General features: G+C 42.5%; 2 protein-coding genes across 4 annotated transcripts in view; one reads left to right on the forward strand and one right to left on the reverse strand.

Annotated features, from left to right (window-relative positions):
• Window positions 1–151: 151 nt before the first annotated feature.
• Window positions 152–10,945, reverse strand: rbm41 (RNA binding motif protein 41). Of its 2 annotated transcripts, XM_085471007.1 has the most exons (8): window positions 10,875–10,945; window positions 6,424–6,540; window positions 4,673–4,874; window positions 4,032–4,236; window positions 2,128–2,645; window positions 1,678–1,728; window positions 1,429–1,576; window positions 152–413 (listed from the first exon to the last, which is right to left on the reverse strand). In XM_085471007.1, the coding sequence occupies exons 1-8, from the start codon at window positions 10,880–10,882 to the stop codon at window positions 274–276; spliced, it is 1,389 nt and encodes a 462-aa protein (XP_085327133.1). In that variant the 5' UTR covers window positions 10,883–10,945; the 3' UTR covers window positions 152–273. The 2 variants fall into 2 exon arrangements, with proteins under 2 accessions (XP_085327133.1, XP_085327134.1); XM_085471008.1 differs by lacking the exon at window positions 1,678–1,728.
• klf8 (Kruppel like factor 8) overlaps window positions 10,109–17,473 on the forward strand; it is an 87,196-nt gene continuing 79,831 nt past the window's right edge. The window contains exons 1-2 of one of the 2 annotated variants that reach the window (XM_085471011.1): window positions 10,109–10,248; window positions 12,309–12,431. In XM_085471011.1, coding sequence (XP_085327137.1) covers window positions 12,405–12,431 — 27 coding nt within the window. In that variant the 5' untranslated portion in view covers window positions 10,109–10,248; window positions 12,309–12,404. Of the gene's footprint in view, window positions 10,249–10,465; window positions 10,735–12,308; window positions 12,432–17,473 lie in introns of those variants that run through there. The other variant, XM_085471010.1, reaches the window with a different exon arrangement.

Raw genomic sequence — 17,473 nt, forward strand, 5'->3', positions numbered from 1 at the left:
AAGTCTCTTCGTGTGACATGAATCAGATGCTTGAGCTGACTCGAAAAACAAAAAGCTTTTCCCGAGAAACAGATTTGTGTTACTGGATGCTTTAAGATTCTGGATCATTTAAATATGTTAATTATCAAAATAAATGACACACAGGCGCTGCTGATAATAATAATAAGCCAACGAATCCAACTTTATATCCACAAAAAATAAGTACACTGTGACATTAGTTTCAGCCATTCACAACAGTCTAATTTACATAAAAAACATTTTTCTTCTGTTTATTTATTTCTTCTCCTCCTGCCCTTCCTTCTCCTTCTGTTTCTCCTCTTCCTGTCGTTCACGGCCAAATTCGACCACCAAAGGTTTCCCAAGCAACCGGTATCTGTGGACTAACTGCAAGGCATTCTGGGCCGTTTCAGCATCTGCCAAAGAAAAAGAAACATGCCAAGTAACACCCCAAGGAAAGAACCAAAAAACTAAATAAGGAAAATAACAACTCCCACTCTCTGGATTTCCGGTTTCATGAGGGGAGAGTCTGGAATGAAAGGACCCCCGTGGAGCTGCAGAACAAATGTAATGTATGTGTTTTGAATCTCTGTAAGGTTTTCTTGTGGCCAATTTTCATCAATTTATCATGTTTTTGTTTTTTCTAGACAGAATGTGCATGGATTGATGTTGATTGTAGTAAAAGACTTTTCTGTTAAGCCTAGGCACGCCATAGCACCACGAGCTGCTTTCGTGGCTTCCGCCATTTTGATTTCAGGCATGAAGCCACCAGTAGCAGCAGAGAATTTGGAGCAGGAGCCTCCTGATACCAATCCCCTTCAACCACTACACAACCACCTGCTCTTTTACACACAGGGAGGTTTCTGTTGTGGTTTAACTACGCCTCGAACGCCTAGTTACTGTTTGTGCCAGGTGCCATCCATAGTGAGAATAAAAGAGGTTTCTTTAGTAAGCATAAGGGGAGGCCCAACAAACAATAACACGCTCTAACGCCTCACAGACAAAGCAGCCATGCCCCTAACTCTAATATCCAGGTGGACGAGTCATAAAAACCCCCATTCCCCTTCAGTGGAGTGGAGAAAGTCCATCCATAGGCTGTAAGCATACTTGTTAACATGCTGTTTAACATGCCCCTCTTTCAGCCATTGAGGTGGTCCCATCAACAAATTGGATTTTTTGGTAAAAACCAGCTGGACCAATCATGCTTTAGCAGAATGTCAGCATTTTGGGCGCAGACTCATTTGCGATGCTACACTTGCAAAAACTGAAACAACATGTAGTTTTTTTTGTGTAGAAACTAGTGTAAAGAATTACTTTAGCTGTCCCGTTCATTGAGTACTATCTCCTTGAACGCCCCCTGCTGCACACCTAGCTGTATTGCAGATAATTTTGCCCTCAGACCACCCGACTCTCACCTCTTATCTTTCTCACCTGGCAGAGTGATGAAAGCCTGACCCTTCATCCTCCCAGTCAGCACCCGGTAAAGCACCGGGGGCCTGTCCATCCTCTCAAATCTGGAGAACAGCGCCACCAGCTGGGCCACTGACGCCTGTGGGCTCAGGTTCTTCACACACAGGACCTACACAAAGAGAGAGAAAGCACAGTGAAGCTGGTCATGTTCTGTAGCGCCCATCTCTTGACTGTCGCACTGTGTCGTGTTGAAAGTATATCTGATGATACCAGGATGTGGCCCTCTGTTTCCAGCTGCAGCTTGGATGTGCTCGCAGGAAACTATAATTACAGTATACAACAATTATCATCAAGCTCAATTTACAAGTGAGTGCCTCTCAACCTGCACATCTTAAAGGTTGTTAATTGCTGTGAGATGATTTGTTCCATTTTAATGTGTCATTTTAGCAGCGCTACTGTGCAGCCAACATACAGCTTCACTGTGCCTTTAATGTTATCCTTATGGGGAACAGGGAATAAATACACCACACGCAGAGGTGGATGTGCACACTTTCAGATGATGTAATGCCTTTATGTTAGATAGAAACAACAATCTGGGAAGTGCTGAGAGCAGAAACTGTGGAAATAATCATTTGGTGCCACAGCTGCCCTAAAGATAAAGGAACTGATCTTTCAGGATCATCGTGAAAGTGTGAGGTTTACAAAGGTAGCTGCTGAGACCTTGGAGGGTTTCCCCGGCTGGTAGTTTCGGAACCTTGGAATGCTCCGGATCCCTTCTTCTGATTCCCGGTTCTTTAGGATTTCTTCATCTGTAATTGTCACAATCTCCCCCGTCACAGTCAGTGGTCTGCTTGGCCCCACCTTTGCTGTTCCGCACAAGCTGCTGATTGGCTGGCTTATATTAATCTGTCTCGGAGGAGCCAGTCGCAGATGCTCTGGTTTGTTTTCAACATGCTGCTGATTTGAGGTGTCTGAAACTGAGTCTGTCTGGACGGATGAGCGACTGTTTCCAGCCTGCAGGTCTGACGGACTGTCAGAAGCGTCTCTCGATTGATTTCTGTCTGTCTGTTGGTTTTGTGATTGGTCAGATTCAGCTGTGTGTGGCGCTCCTGTCGGTTCTCCCTCAGATTTGTGTTGTGAAGCTTGTTTCACCTCCTGCTCCCTGAGAACTTCTCTATAGATAGAGTCCAGTGGGTCAGAGGATGACGCCCCCTGTTGGTTCTCCTTCTTATCTTCATCTGTGATGGAAACAACACAGGTTACACTTTCCTGACATGACACAATTATGACAGATGACTGCAGATTTCTTTTACATTTTGAAATACCATACCGTACTACGGTAAAAACAAGTACAATTATTGTCTCATGCTGGGTCAAAGGACGGGGAAGATAAATGTGTTTCAAAATGGACAACTTAGGTAACTGTCCCCTCTGAACTCCTGCTTAGACTTCTGTATATGTAGGAGCAACGGGTCATATGACCTGAGAGCTTGGACAGGAGTGTAGAGGTAAAGCAGCTCAGAAAAGACCATTTAAGGATTTAAAGACAAATACGAGAACTCTGAAACTGACTCTAAAGAGCACAGACAACCAATGGTGTGAGGCCAGAACAGGTGCTATGTACCTTTATTTACATGTAAAGCAAAAGGCACGATGCAGCTTTTTTAACTAAGCGAAGACATAAGAGCGAAGACATAAGAGGGAAGACTGGCTTTGTCCAAAGTAATCCAGTCGAGATCTCAAATGGTTACTGTCTCCAAATGCTGCCTAGAATGGATAGGTTTTATCTTTGCCAAGCTCCTTACCTCAAAAAAGCCAGACTTCATGTCATCAAGACCTACAAGATGTATTTTAATTGAAAAGCTATCCTTCCACTTTAACAGGACATAGATCTGAGTATCATTAGCATAGCAGGCTTTCTAAGAATGAATCCAAAAAGAAGAAGTGCAAAAAGCAGTGGCCCTAAAATTGAGCCTTGTGGGACCCCATATGGCAGAGCAGGAATCAGAGCCAGCAAGGCTGATAATGCTCATCTATTTTTCTCTGCTAGGAGTACACAGTTGTAAGTCAGTAGCGGTTAATTTTGATGGTTACTTCAAACTTTCTTCTCCTGAATGGCTGCCCCTTGAACAGCATGTGGGCGGGGCTTGCGTGCTTCAAATGTTTAGATTGGGGATATCCGCTTTTTTTTTTTTTTTTACATGATATAGACCTAATAGTAGAAAAAACTGCCTGAAGTGACGTCTTTAGAGCCGCCTGAAGTTTCAGCTTGTACAAACAATGACCTCATTGCTGTAAAAGTATATTTATGGCTCAAAATAAGGAAGGGTTCACTTTTTAAATATAATTTAATAATTTTCAAAGTGAAAGCAGCTGTTGCCTCTCAGATGAGAGGTCAACACTGGAGCTTCCTTACTATCAGTTCCACAAAGAAACCACAACTAGTCACTTCTAAAACAGAACTGAAGCTGTGTTAAAGGTATCATGTATGGCCCATAAAGTCAAAATCATACAATCCCTATTCCGGCAACTCTTTCAAACTGCTGTAATGCTCTCGATCAAGACTCTAAAGTGTAATATTTGAGTTTTGACCTGTGACTTCTTTTTCACCAACAACTCTGTACCTCGATGATAGAGCGCTGTGAGGAAACCCAGGCGGTCATTCCCATGAAACAGGGCTTGTTCAATCTCCATCTCCCGGCGTGACAGCGGCCGGCTGGACGCAAAGCGTTGTGGGCGGGACAGAAGCTCCATCCGGGCGGCGATTTTGTCTTTAATTGCCTGCAGGCGCTCTTCCTTTGCACCTGGAGCTGCACACACACCGTGGGACTGTGTGGGAAGAAAGGCATTCATGTAAAGGACATGTGCATTAGCCTTGCTTGAGTGTTTTTCTCTAAAAATAATCCCTCAAAACTTTCGAGAAACAATAAATGATGCAATAAAAAAAATTGTGCATACTCTGAGATGAAATTGGTGAAAAGATCCCCACAAATTCATAAGGAAAAACCTCAAAGTCTCTGAGATTTAAGTTACGCATTAACCAGTGAAAACTTAAAAACATGATCATGTTGGAGAAACTCTACTATCTCGTTTACCCAGGTTTCCCAAAAAAAAAAAGGTTTTGGACACTTTTTCCGAAAAGTCTTTGACACAGTTGTATAATGGACTCACAACATGTTTTGTGGTGTGGAAACACTCCACACCACAAAACAAACCCAGCCTCTGCTGTTTGGAGCCGCCTCTCTGTCCTCCAGGGATGTTTTACCTTCTCTGCTGTCTCTGGTGCATCTCTGCTCTGCCACAGCTGGATCTCGGTGTCATTCAGGCCCAGCTCCCGCAGGCTGGCCAGTTCCTTCTCCCCATCCTGCAGGGCCTGGAACTGGGAAAGGCTCTTCACTCCTGCTGCCTGCTCCCCAAACGGCCGATAAAGCGCCGCTGGGGCGAAGCACTGCCTCTTGGCTACACATCTGTTAGACAAAAATGATTTCAGAACGAGATCAAAACTAAGCTCTGGAAAAGCAGCTGTAGCCTTATCTGAGACTCTGGTTTAAAGGTCACATGGCGGCTTCAGATGTTTTAGAAAGAGAAAAGACTGTGTGTGTTTCTGTAGCCCCGAGGGCTGTGCTGCTCTGTGGGACAGTGAGGATAACATGACACAGCATCTGACGCTTTTGTTCGAAGCACCTCACAGTAAGAAGAGTGTGGGATTTTTCTTTTATAAAGCACAGAGCGTTCAGTACAATTGAAACGGCATGGCTTTGTCCTCCCACTGAGTAACACAAAAACAGGTCTGATTCTCTCGCTTTAATGTTTATATATTATAACTGTGTGACACGAATTTTATCCAGCGAGAGGTAAACCACAAGCTCGCCAAAACTAAATATATATCAAGCAGATCTGACTTCAGTTTGACCAATAAATGATATCAGTATTAGATTTAAAACTGAGCTGAATTAAAAGACAATTTATGGATTTTATGTCAATATTGACAGGGTTCACAGGTGATCAGGGTCCTTCAGCTGTTCCACACCCTTACTTTAGAATAGAATATCTTTAATTCATTGTAACATTTAACACATACAAAGAAACTGAGTGCAATTCCAACATTGCAAAGGTTGAAAAGTGGGGAACACATATACAAAGCACTAAACTACTGCATTTAAACTTCTTGCCATTTAAATCAAGAGGTGATCAAACTTTTCAAGTTGTATCTCCTAAATTTTGAAACAGACTTCCACAGCTCATCAGGTCTACTGAATCTTAGGTTTGAAAGGGTGAAAGATTATTTTTGGCTCTTGTTCTTCTAACGTGTGTATGCAGGAATGAATATCTGATCAAGGGTGGCTGTAGCTCAGGTGGTAGAGCAGGTCATCTACTGATCGGAAGGTTGGTGGTTCGATTCCTGGCTTCCCCTAGTCTGCATGCCAAATATCCTTGGGCAAGATACTAACCCGAAATTGCTCTCCGATGCATTCATCGGAGTATGAATGTGTGTGAATGTCAGTTGTGCTTGTGTGAATGGGTGAATGCACAAGTTGTGTAAAGCGCTTTGAGTGCTCAGAAGAGTGGAAAAGCGCTATATAAGAACTAGTCCATTTACCATTTACCATGTGTTTGAAAGTCTGAATATGTATATTTATCTTATGCATTTATTATTATTATTATTATTATTGTTATTGTTATTGTATTTATCTTTATTTTTTTAATTTTTGGAGGGTACCTTTCAGTGAGTGCATAGTGTCTGTTTTTGCAGAATATATTGCTATACAGCATTTGTGTAGATGCTAATGCACTGCAGGAGGTCACAGTGTGGTAGATGTAGATGAGGTGTCATATCTACTACTTGTCCTCAGTTCACTTAATAACTGCAGAACTGAAAGAAAATCTACATGACATTAGGGACAAACATTGAAGTTTGTGTACATGATGTGATATTTCACCATACTGGACTCTAAATTTTGCACTGTGCCTCAACGTTATGCAGACATCATGTATAATGCTTTCTCCTGTTCTGACCGTTCAATGTCGACGTCAGTGTGGAGCTGCTGCAGCAAGAGGCCATGCAGCTGCCGCTGGCCCTCGGTCTCCTGCTCTTCCAGCAGCGGGCCATCCTCACAGGGTCGCCGGGTCACTCTGACAAATTTAACACAGACACACAGCAGTTCAGAGACTCACTGGATGCTGATATAAAAGAGATATACCTTTTAAAACTGGCTAAAAAGGCCACAACTAAGTTCACAAGACTGAATCAAGTTGGAGGTGTCAACTAGTACGGCTTTCTAGAAAAAGTGCCTGAAATCACTAAACCACATCTGATGCAAACAACAGTAATAACATCTGTATTTATTTTAGCTTCCCGGAATTCTCAAAATAAAATTAACAACATTGTGAAAAATGACCTCAGATCACCTGCTTACAACTGGTGCTGGGCCATTGTTGACAGTAATACCGGTATAATGTTGGGCAACGATAAGAAAATGAAATATCGCGATAGAATATGGGTAAAACGCGCATGCGCAGTGCCTTTGTTTTCATACACACATGGCGGAAAAAGCATGGCGGCGACGGAGAATGAGGAGGGCGAAAGCGGATTGTTAAATGAAACGGATGAACCAGAATTGGTTTGTAAAAATGCAAAAACTTCAGTGGTGTGGAACTGGTTTGGCTTTCGTCCGTCAGACACACAACAAAGCACTATCTTTGGTAGAGCATGCTAGCGGGCCGTCGTTATTACCGTGTTTTTTGGAAAATACGGCACACTTAAAATCGATCCTTTGATTTTTCTGAAAATCGACAGTGCCCCTTATAATATAATATAAATATAAATTTGTCTAGTGTCAATTATATCGTCAGTTATATCGTTATCGCAAATTTTCAAATGTATGTCGTGATAAATATTTTTGGTCATATCGCCCTGCTCTACTTACAACTGCTAAGAGATGAAAACCCCACAGGACTGAAGGAAGATACAAACACAGAGAATCAGAGAAAGTCCTCACATTAGCGATAATGGGTATTTTTGCTAGAAAAATGATCTAAATGATCTAATATGAGCAATTATACCAGGCCATTGCAGATTTGTGAATTCAATAAACATGGCTGTATTATATGGACATTAGAGACTGTTGATGCTAATTTGTATTTTTTTATTAAATTGAGAATCTGGCCGACAGCAGACGCATATATGTTTTTTTGTCATTGTGTTTTTGAAAAATCCCTACCTCTATTACCAATAAATACCTGCTTTTTTCAGCAAATCATTAAACAATTTACTTGGTAAATTATTGTAAAGTAAATACTGTCTTGGAGTGCCTATCCCTACATTATAAATGCTTTTATCAAGTGCCAGAATTAGTTTGGAATTATAAATCTTCACAAAACACAGAATATTACGCAAGCTTGCAGTAGGTTTTTGCAATATGCACTGATATATGTATGTAGATGCCCTGCAGGAGGTCACACTGTCATATCTACTGCTTGTCCCAGAATCTGGGGTTGTCTGCAGCACTGAAGGACTGTGGGACTTGTTTTAAGGTTAAAGAAATAATCTTACAATTTTGAATGAAAAAGTACTGTTTTGCTTTGAGTAAAAGTGCCAGTTCAATTCTCTGGCATATCATCTTCTTGATGTTTTAGCTAGGAGACAAACATGGGCACACATATTCCTTACCATCGATGCTCATTTGAGCACTGGTGCATCATTATTAGATTTCATTCTATAAAATTTGTTTTAAAGATGTAGTACTGGATTATTGGATAACACATAAGACTCTTTTCTCAAAAAAACATCTTCAAGAAGTTTCAGGCAAAAATTATGACTTAAATATAGACTGGAGATAGCTTGCATCAGCCACATGCAATTTATGTTGCAAACATGACATCACCCATTGGTTAGTGAAGTCTCGTTCAGAAGCCTTGAGGTGCGTGTTTTTGCTGTCGAGGTCTTGGTGTTTTGAGACCACGCGTGAGGATTAAGGGCGCGTTTGGAAAAACTGCATCCTCACTAAATTACGAACACATACTGGACATTCATCCTTTCTGACTCTTAGAAAGACCAAAATTCACAAAAAGATCTTATTATTCTATTAAACATTGATCAAAACTAGTGACTCAGCCAATCATCAGGTCATCAGGAAAGTGTTCACTGAGGTCAAAGAGAACGAGAGCACAAGCCAGTTTTCTCTTAACTTCTACAGGACTGGAAGTCTTTTGTTCTGTTGCGCATTAAACAGAATAAAGGTTTAAGGCACGTCTGAGTTGACTTCACTGTGTCTATCATTTATAATGTCTATTTCACCCAAAACTAAGCGTCCTTAGCCAGGTAGCCTAAAACACCCACTACAGCCAACAGTTTGTCAAACAGCTCTGCCTACTTCCCACAAATGCCTTATCTCTAGATGCCAGAATCTCAACAACACCTGGGTGTATGTCTCATTCCTCTAAGTCATGGGAGTCTAAGGAGCCTGGAAAGAAAGCGACTGGACTTCTTTACGTTTTGGGAAGATGTCTACTTCAGTTCCACAACTTACGATGTAGTCTTGAGATTCCTTCCCAGGCATCTCAACCCCCACTCACATGTTGCGTCTGGTGACCTCAATAAGTGACATAATAGGGTGAGGCAAAGTTTTACAGTGGTATCACCTTGGCTCATGTGATGAGGCACACGATTAATAGTGGGTCAACAACCCTCTTGACGGACAACCCTCTCTAGGATTCATATACCTGGGACTCTCCACGGTTTGAAGAAGCCTCTTGTATTAGAGGTGAAACGTTTTCACAAAACTTAAAGAAGTCCAGCCATTCTCTTTACAACCTCCTTAGACAACAGCTGGATGTGAAGAAACATCAAAGTCTACTTGTACAGTGACCTTTTGACATCTATTAAACGTATAGACTTACATACGCGTTAGCTTGGATGTTGCACCCGGTGAACATGGATTTATACATGTTTATTTAAATGGAAACTATGGTGTTTGTGTTTGTGTTTTTCCACTCTCTTCTGCATCTCCTGCACACATTTAAATGATCTGACATACTGCTGCTCCTGTTACCTCTCCTTACTGTATTTTCGATCCACCATAAAGCAGATCCTGTATTAAGTAAGAAAGGCCAGAAAAAATTTCAGGCTTTAGTTTTTGAGATATTCACGCTCAAATGCAAAAGTGCAAAAAGAAGTGGATGGATAGGCCTCTTTAAAAATAAATATCTATGAAGGTATTTAATACTGAAGCTAAAATTTCACAGAACTCAACATATATGTCAAATTAATTGGAGCTGGTCGAGCAGAAAATGATCTAAAAATCTGATGATTTGAGACGGAACGACCCTGATGTAACACAAATCTGCTACTTGTGAACATCTCTATGTCTATCACATTACCTGAAGAATACACGCACACACGTTCAGGGTAAGGTAATGTGAATGGGAAAAGAACCAGAAGGTAGGTTTTTGGACTATTTGAACACTTTCACCACAGCCTCCATCTCATCTATTAATCCTATTCCTCCTCCGTCACGTCGGCCCTCTGCATGTCCTCCTTCACTACATCCATAAATCCTTTCTGCAGTCATCTTATTTTCCCCCTGCCAGGAAGCTCCATCTTCATCATCCTTTGTCCATTATATCCACTATCCCTCCTTTGCTCACGTCCAGACTATGCCATGTCTCCAAGCTGCTCAACCTGACCTGTCTCTGTGACACACGCATTCCTAATCCTGTCCGTCCTGGTTACTCCTCATTGGGTAGCCCTCCTGACACACCCACCAAACGACAGAAAACAGACCTCGGAGCAGTTGCACACCTTTTTCCCCGCACTGTTGTACAGCGTGATTTCAGCCCCAGGTAAATTAGCCCACGTTAACTAGTAAACTCTGTAGGGCATGCTTCTCCAGTGCAAAGAATTCTGCTTATTTTTATTTAGATATTTAGCAGTTTTTGAATTTAGAAGGTACATAATCATACTTTATTTGTGCTTTTGTTCACGGTGCATTTGTATGAATACAACATGAGTGGTTGCTCTGAAAAAGCCCAATGCTATCCCACCTACAGAGGAAGCCAAAATACAACCTCACCTTGCTTTTGGTGTGCAGGAGATGACGCTAACGTATTTCTGTTATTTTTAAAAAAGATTTTTTAACATTATCCAGATCGAAGGTAACGGAAGACTCTCCCACGAGACGGGAGACGGTCCGTGCTTAACAGTAATCTACAGAAGTGCTGAATAAACATGTAAAAGTAGTTTGTAAAGCTGCTAGCCTGACAGATGAGCTAACGCTACATGAGTTTAGCTGCTATCTCCATGACAACATCCTGAGGTAGACGTAAAAGGTACGTAACGGATTTACATTGTTATTTTTTTTCCTTACAGCGTCGTTGACCGGGGTCTAAAACCCAACGTGTTTGATTCAAGTGGCACAAATGTTTGAAATGAGTAATATACAACAAGGATAACTGAAAGTTTTGTTTACCTCCTCATGTTTCCTGGCAGAATTGTCAGTTCCGGTGTGGAATCATGGGAAATGTAGTCCAACAGAAACTAAACTGCTAGCACCGTTTTAATGTTTACAGTTGTGGGAATTGTGTTTGTGTATTTATTGATTTATTTTAAGTAATTGTGTTTTATGTATATTATGGTTTTATATTTTTACAAATGCTTTATATACTTATTTATATACATATATATATTTAATGGTATACCTTGTGTTGTGTGTGTGTGTGTGGGGGGGGGAGTTGTGTGTGTGTGTGTTTCTTGTCTTGTTTTTATGGACATGTAGTCTGCCAATAAAGATTGAATTGAATTGAATTAATAAAGACAGCGTATCGCACCTATGTGTGATATTAACCTAACCCCAAATTATGGGTATTTGCGGAGAACCCCCCCCCAGCAAGAACATTTTTAATGCAAAACCGGGATTACTAAAAAGCCTGAGGTTCTTAGACTGCACATTACACACTGCACATCTCCTCTGCATTATTTGGCTCCGTTTTGCGCTCAATATGCAAATCCTCATCAGTCTTGACATGCAGACTACATTTTTTCCTTTGTGCAAAATCCCTATTGAAGAAAAAGAAAAGAAAAACATAATAACGCCCTCGCACTTGCCACACCCCTCTCTAATACCGAGGGTGTGGTTATGACTACATCTTTCACCCGAACTGGCTGTGCCTCTCCTCCTTCCATCTTGGCTGTGCACGGTGTCACATTTATCAAACCGAATGCTGCAAAGCCTCGATACATTTCCTAACGCCCCCACCCTCCCCGCCCAGCTTAAGTGTCCTCAATTAGCTTGCTGGGTGACGTCAGTAAGGTGACATGGGTGTTTCTCTTCATCATCATCCGTGGGCAATAAGCTGCTGCAGCACAGCATTGGTGCATGGGAGAGGAGGTAATGTGGAGAGCAGTGCTGGTAGATGCAATTAAAGCCCCCCACACCTCCACGCCTCTCTCTTTGCATTTGTGCGCTGGTGCTTCTGCAGCAGCTCCTCTTGCACTGCCCGCCCGCCCGCCCGCTGCCGGTGTCGGGTCGCCGGCAGAGCGGCCCCGCTCCTCTGCAGGGCTGCGCAGCTCCTGACTGACAGAGAGATGAGGGGTGGGGACGCAGGGTGGGGTCACAAGCAGGGAGAGGCGGAGGAGGAAAAGGCAGAGAGAGAGAGCCCAGCCCTTGAATACACGGCAACAACACGCCGACAGAGAGAGAGAGAGGGAGAGACACAGAGAGACTGGCTGTTTTTTTTTTTGTTTTTTGGGGGGGTAAAAGCACAGGGAGCCTTCGACGCCGCGGATATGAACTGAAAAGAAACACTGGAAGAGGCAGGGATCGTGTTCCTATATCCCGAAATATTTGACTGTAAAGGTGGAAAACTAGCACCCCCAAAAAAGCCCTCCTCTCTCTCCCTGACAGTTCTGATTCAGATAGAGCTACACCCAAAGCCCCGACCGACCCCCTCCTGCTCCTGCTGCTCCACCCCTCCGCCGCTGCACCGCTCCGGCAACCGAGATGCACACGGAGACCCGTAACAAGAAAGTAAGTGCACGTTATTGGCTTTGCCCTGGTCAGTGGAGGAATTAAAGAAAAAGAAGAAGAAACATCTACCTGTGTGGGTGATCTGCCTGTACACAAGCAGAGTTGACATTGTCAACCCAACATGAGCCAAAAATATGACTGTCAGTGAGCGAATATAGCCTGTGCTTCTATAACAGTCACAAGTGTGTCCTTGCAGGCAGTTTATTTTGCAAATTAGTGGAAGAGTTTTGTAACAGCGACCTCATTGCATTGCAATAACATCATTCCGAGAGTCCTCTAATTCTAATGCAGAAAAAGGAAAACAAAATCCTCCTTGTGTGTGTGTTTGTGTGTGTCCTGTGTATCTGGCTTTCCCTCTGTGCGCCAGGTTAGTTCAGGTTCAATTTTGAATGCTCTGTGATCTCTGAAAGGCAGGAAGGAAACGGAAGGCAGCAAATGCAGCTTGCAGGACACCATCTTAGCTTTTAAAGGGCCAGCAGCCTCTTTTCAAACACAACTCTGGGAAAGCAGCCAGGTGCACTGCCTCCAGCTTAACTCTGCACCGGGCTCCTGCTGCCGAGATGTTACCCTCTGCGCTTCAGCGGCGTTCGTTTTGAGTGTCAGTCAGGATGGCGGTGCTGGTCGAAACTAAATGAAATTTGGCGTGTGGAGTATATCATCACTGCAGCTTCAGATCTGTTTGTTTGTTTGTTTGTTTGATGGCTGGCTGGCTGGCTGGGTAGATAGGTGATGAAGCCCCAGCCACAGTTTGGTGCAGCACTTTCAGGTTTCCTGATAAAGCAGTGAACTTTGATCTGTGGATCTGCATGACCGACCAATGGTGACATGCAGCGTACAGTGCAGCAGATGCCAGATCACACACTGGCATCAGTTCATCAATTCAATTTCAGCTTATGTGTAGTGAAACGCCTATGACATCACATCCCGTGTTAGCGTGGAGAGGGTGGGGGGTGGCAGGTGGAGGACTGTGTGAAATACAGCTGTTGTTTTTCAGTGCTGGACGATGTTGAATTTGCAATGACGGAAACCAGAAGAAGTCATCCAGGAGATGATTGGTTCATTGATTAAATGACAGTTATTATGAAGGCTCGCAACCATCTGGAACAGATTATTTACTATGTAATAGGAAGTTGTGAAGTAGACACTTTTTAGCTTATGTGCACACACAAAGGCACGAAGCCAGTTGTGTTGCCCCCCTTTTTTTGGCTTAGGCATGCACCTAAAGTGGACTGTATTTCACTTCGTTTCATAAAACACTGCAATCTAAAAAACAAACAAAACAAAAAACAAAAAACTAAATCCACTTTTGGGGTGAAGTCTGCAGGGTTAATATTCAATTTCTGTGCTTAAGCTTAACTACAGGGTGAAAGCAAAAGTGAAGAGAAGGGATACATATTTTAGCCTGAAAATCCTCCTTTACTTGGAAGTATTTGGCTATTCTCCAGACGTTGCCACCCATCAGATCTGCTTTAAATTGACTGTGAGATGCTACCTTTACATTGTGGTGTTTGCACAGTTAATCCATTCACTTTGCATATTTCTGCAGTTTTTGTAATAGGAGCTGGGGCGCACTCAGTTTACAGGTCCAACACCCAGCAGTGAGTAGTGTTCTCCTTTGTGTTTAATGGTAGCTGACAAACAGCTTCTTAGTGCATTTCCGATCATTTGTAGTATAATGTTAGGTCAGGTTAACTGGGGATTCTTGTGATGATTGCCCATAGGTGTGAATGGTTGTCTGTCTCTATGTGTTGAATTGAATAAATGGATGGAGGGAATATTTGAATATGTCAAAGTCCCCTATGGAAAATTGAAAAACAGAAGAAGTGCCAAATGGGATGTGAACCCCAGTCTTGGTGCTGATAGAACTCCATCCTCCAACCTCCTGATTCAGACTTTGATTTGTTGACAGTGGCAATATTGGCCGTCAAGAGATGTCAGTCTTAGACACCTACAAAGTTTCCACCAAAGCACATGCAAACGTTTCGTTATGTGATGGGTGAGAGCATAGTGGATTGTTTGATGTAGAATCCAATTTCTTCTGCTTATCCAAATCGAGGAGCGGTGCTGCCATGGGGCTAGAGGCAGGGTAAGGGCTGGGCAGGTCACACACAGAGAGGCAGACAACCATTCACACTCCATTCATCAAACATACACTTTGATTTGGATTGTGGGAGGAAGCCGGAGTAGCCGGACAGAACCCAAACAGGCATAGAGAGAACATACGGAGGTTCTGCAGCGTAAGAGACCCTGTACACATGTATGAGTTAGTTTAAAGCTATCTTTTTTTCTACAGTCCTTTAACAGCTATAGGAAATGGCCAATCTTACTTATGCACCTAGTGCTTCTCTGTGAGGCCCGCGATGCATCTAGCATTCATGATAATAGAGCAGGTACTGTATGTACTATGCAAATACCCTCCCCTACACAAAAAACTCTGCATCTCTCATATGCATACAATGCATGCATTTCCTCTTATTCTTAGAATGATCAGCAGATTCTAAAATGAGAATAACTGCTGTTTATGCCAAATGAAGGGTGAGTAAGGCAGCTAGGGGGAAGTGTAGTTATACAAACATTTCTCTGAGCGGTGGAGCTGATGTGGAAGTTGAAATGATCTCAGTGTTTCTAGCCGGTTGACTATACCCTTAAATGGGAAGGATGTTTGAGGCCTCTATCTAACTTTACAGGCTTGTTCTTGCCTGTTTTTAAAGTTCAGCATTTCTTTAGTGAACAGCAAGAACATTTGATTTTATAGCATCACCTCTTCCCGTCTTTTGCGTGATGGAGCTTCACTATAAATTCCTGCACGACCAGCTTTGTTTAAATAAAAAAAACAACAAAAATTGTATGAACGGTCAAAAGTGCTTTTGTCTCCAGGGGAAACAGCTTGACTGATTTGCTTTTACCTGAAAGTGGAGACCAATAGATCTGTCTGAAGCCTTGTGACTGAAAAAGACCAGTTTTTAAAAACAAAACTCAGACTCTGTGTAATCTCTGCATTTTTAACAGTTATTAGATCCTTTCAGCCTGCAAGAAACCGAGCGAGGTGTTGTCACGGCCGCTCCCTTGCCTGATTATAATTAGCCTCGAGTGAATCCATTAAACAGAGAATGACTTTTATGACTTGTGCCACGTTTCGATGACTCTTTTAAAAGCACATGTACAACAGCTTGGCTCTCACGCACTTTTTCTGCCAAATCCAGTAAATCTGCAGGACTTTTGCAGCCAGTGTGGAACTGGAACGGCAATGCTTTTAAAGGGTTTGTACTTTAATTACCGTTTTTCATTAGCATCTACCTGTATTTACAGATGCCACATGCTACAATGTTTAAAACCAAACATCAGAGCAGTAGAAGTCTCTCTGTTAGGGTACCCCACCTACCAAAAAAGGTATAGTTCTTCCTTTTTCTTCTTTTTTTTGTAAGTTGCAAGCAGCAGTGCAACTGGCAGGTGATCTTTTGAGGTCAAAGTCAGTTTGCTGAGAAGTTCACATACCTTCATGTACCCTGTTGCTGTGGTTTTCTCTGCACTGTACTTATGCGGTTGGAACTGTAGTGGAGAGGTCTTGTAGACCCGAGTCGATGCCTCGCCTCACCAAGCCTCGCCTTTTAGTCTCTTTGCAGTTTCAAGTTTTTCACAGTTGGTGCAAACTGTCACATTTTTTTTCTGCTTGCTCCAAACAAACCCAGAAAATAAAATTCATGCCTTCCTCTGTGGCGGTGAAATCTCAAAGATGTACCTCTCTTTGGAACTGTAGCTAAAGGAGTTTAATGCAGTTGATTGTGAAATTAATCACAAAGCAGACATTTGTTTACACTGTTAAAAGTTATCATTTCAGCTTATGTGGTGCTTCGTCACTGACTTGCACATTAGGAGTTAAAATGAAACTGGCTGATTATGGTGAAAGGATAAAATGTGACTCAGAAAATAAAATATGGCCTGAAGTATTGTTGTTCCAGTTTGATTTCTTTGGTGTGAATTGCCCAGTTTTGGAGATATCAGCTGTAGAGGTGATGCACAGATTCTTTCTCCAGAAGTCATGACCTGGTTATGCAAAGACATGAAAAAAATATCAGCAGACTTTATTGTGAGCGCTTTAACGTGGGAACTGTTTTATTTTCATCGAATTACCACCAGCAAGTGTGTCATCGCACAGAAAGTAGTGTGCATGTGTCCCCAATGAGGAACTTGTGCTTGTGACAGTGTGACAGGATGTAAACATTAGTGGCATCCCCCCAGCCCCATCATGAGCTGTAAACTTACCTAGTGCTGCACTTTCTTTTGAACTTTCCCTTTTAGGAGGACTGTAATAGATGAGCATTTTGTTGTTGTTGTTGTTGTTGTTGTTGTGTTGTCTCATCGGTTTTCTCAAGTTCTTTCATTTTCAAAGCCCCCCTTCGCCTTGCTTTCTGTTTTTACCTGTTTTTACCTCTGACCCAGTTAGCTGTGTTTGAAGCGTGGGAGAGGAAATCAATTTCCTCCCATCATGGTTAAAGTGATAGCATTGCTCAGAGTCTTCATCAGAGGCATAGCTGGGCATGCTCAATTGTTTATACTATGTGTGTGTGCGTGTGTGCACATATGTGTCTGTTGGATCAGCTGGACTGTATGTGAGAGCAGGTTCAGCTGTACATTCCTGGGCAGGGCATCAGCAGCAAAGGGCCCTTGAATACAAAGTCTGCCTGTGTGTGTGTGTGTGTGTGTGTGTGTGTGTGTGTGTGTGTGTGTGTGTGTGTGTGTGTGTGTGTGTGCGCGCGCAACAGAGAGCAGATGCCACACTGTAGGCAATCATTAACAATGCTGAACAAAGTTTCAGCAAACTTCTCAGAACAGGGATGTTGTGTCACCCCCTCTGTGCCTGCACACGGACGATACTGTGCAAAAAGTTTGGCCGTCGAAATGAAGTCGAATCATTTTATTTTTCCTTAACATCCATATGTAAACAGGAAATGGGGCCTTTTGGGAATCACACTGAATATTTCTAAATAATTAATGTTATTTTCAGGGAGTAAACAATTCTGATATTGATATTTTGGCTGGTA

Source organism: Copadichromis virginalis, linkage group LG10 (assembly GCF_057382275.1).
Source record: "Copadichromis virginalis isolate Kocher_CV1m ecotype Utaka linkage group LG10, C_Virginalis_male_GT1.1, whole genome shotgun sequence".
Taxonomy (NCBI): Eukaryota; Metazoa; Chordata; class Actinopteri; order Cichliformes; family Cichlidae; genus Copadichromis; species Copadichromis virginalis.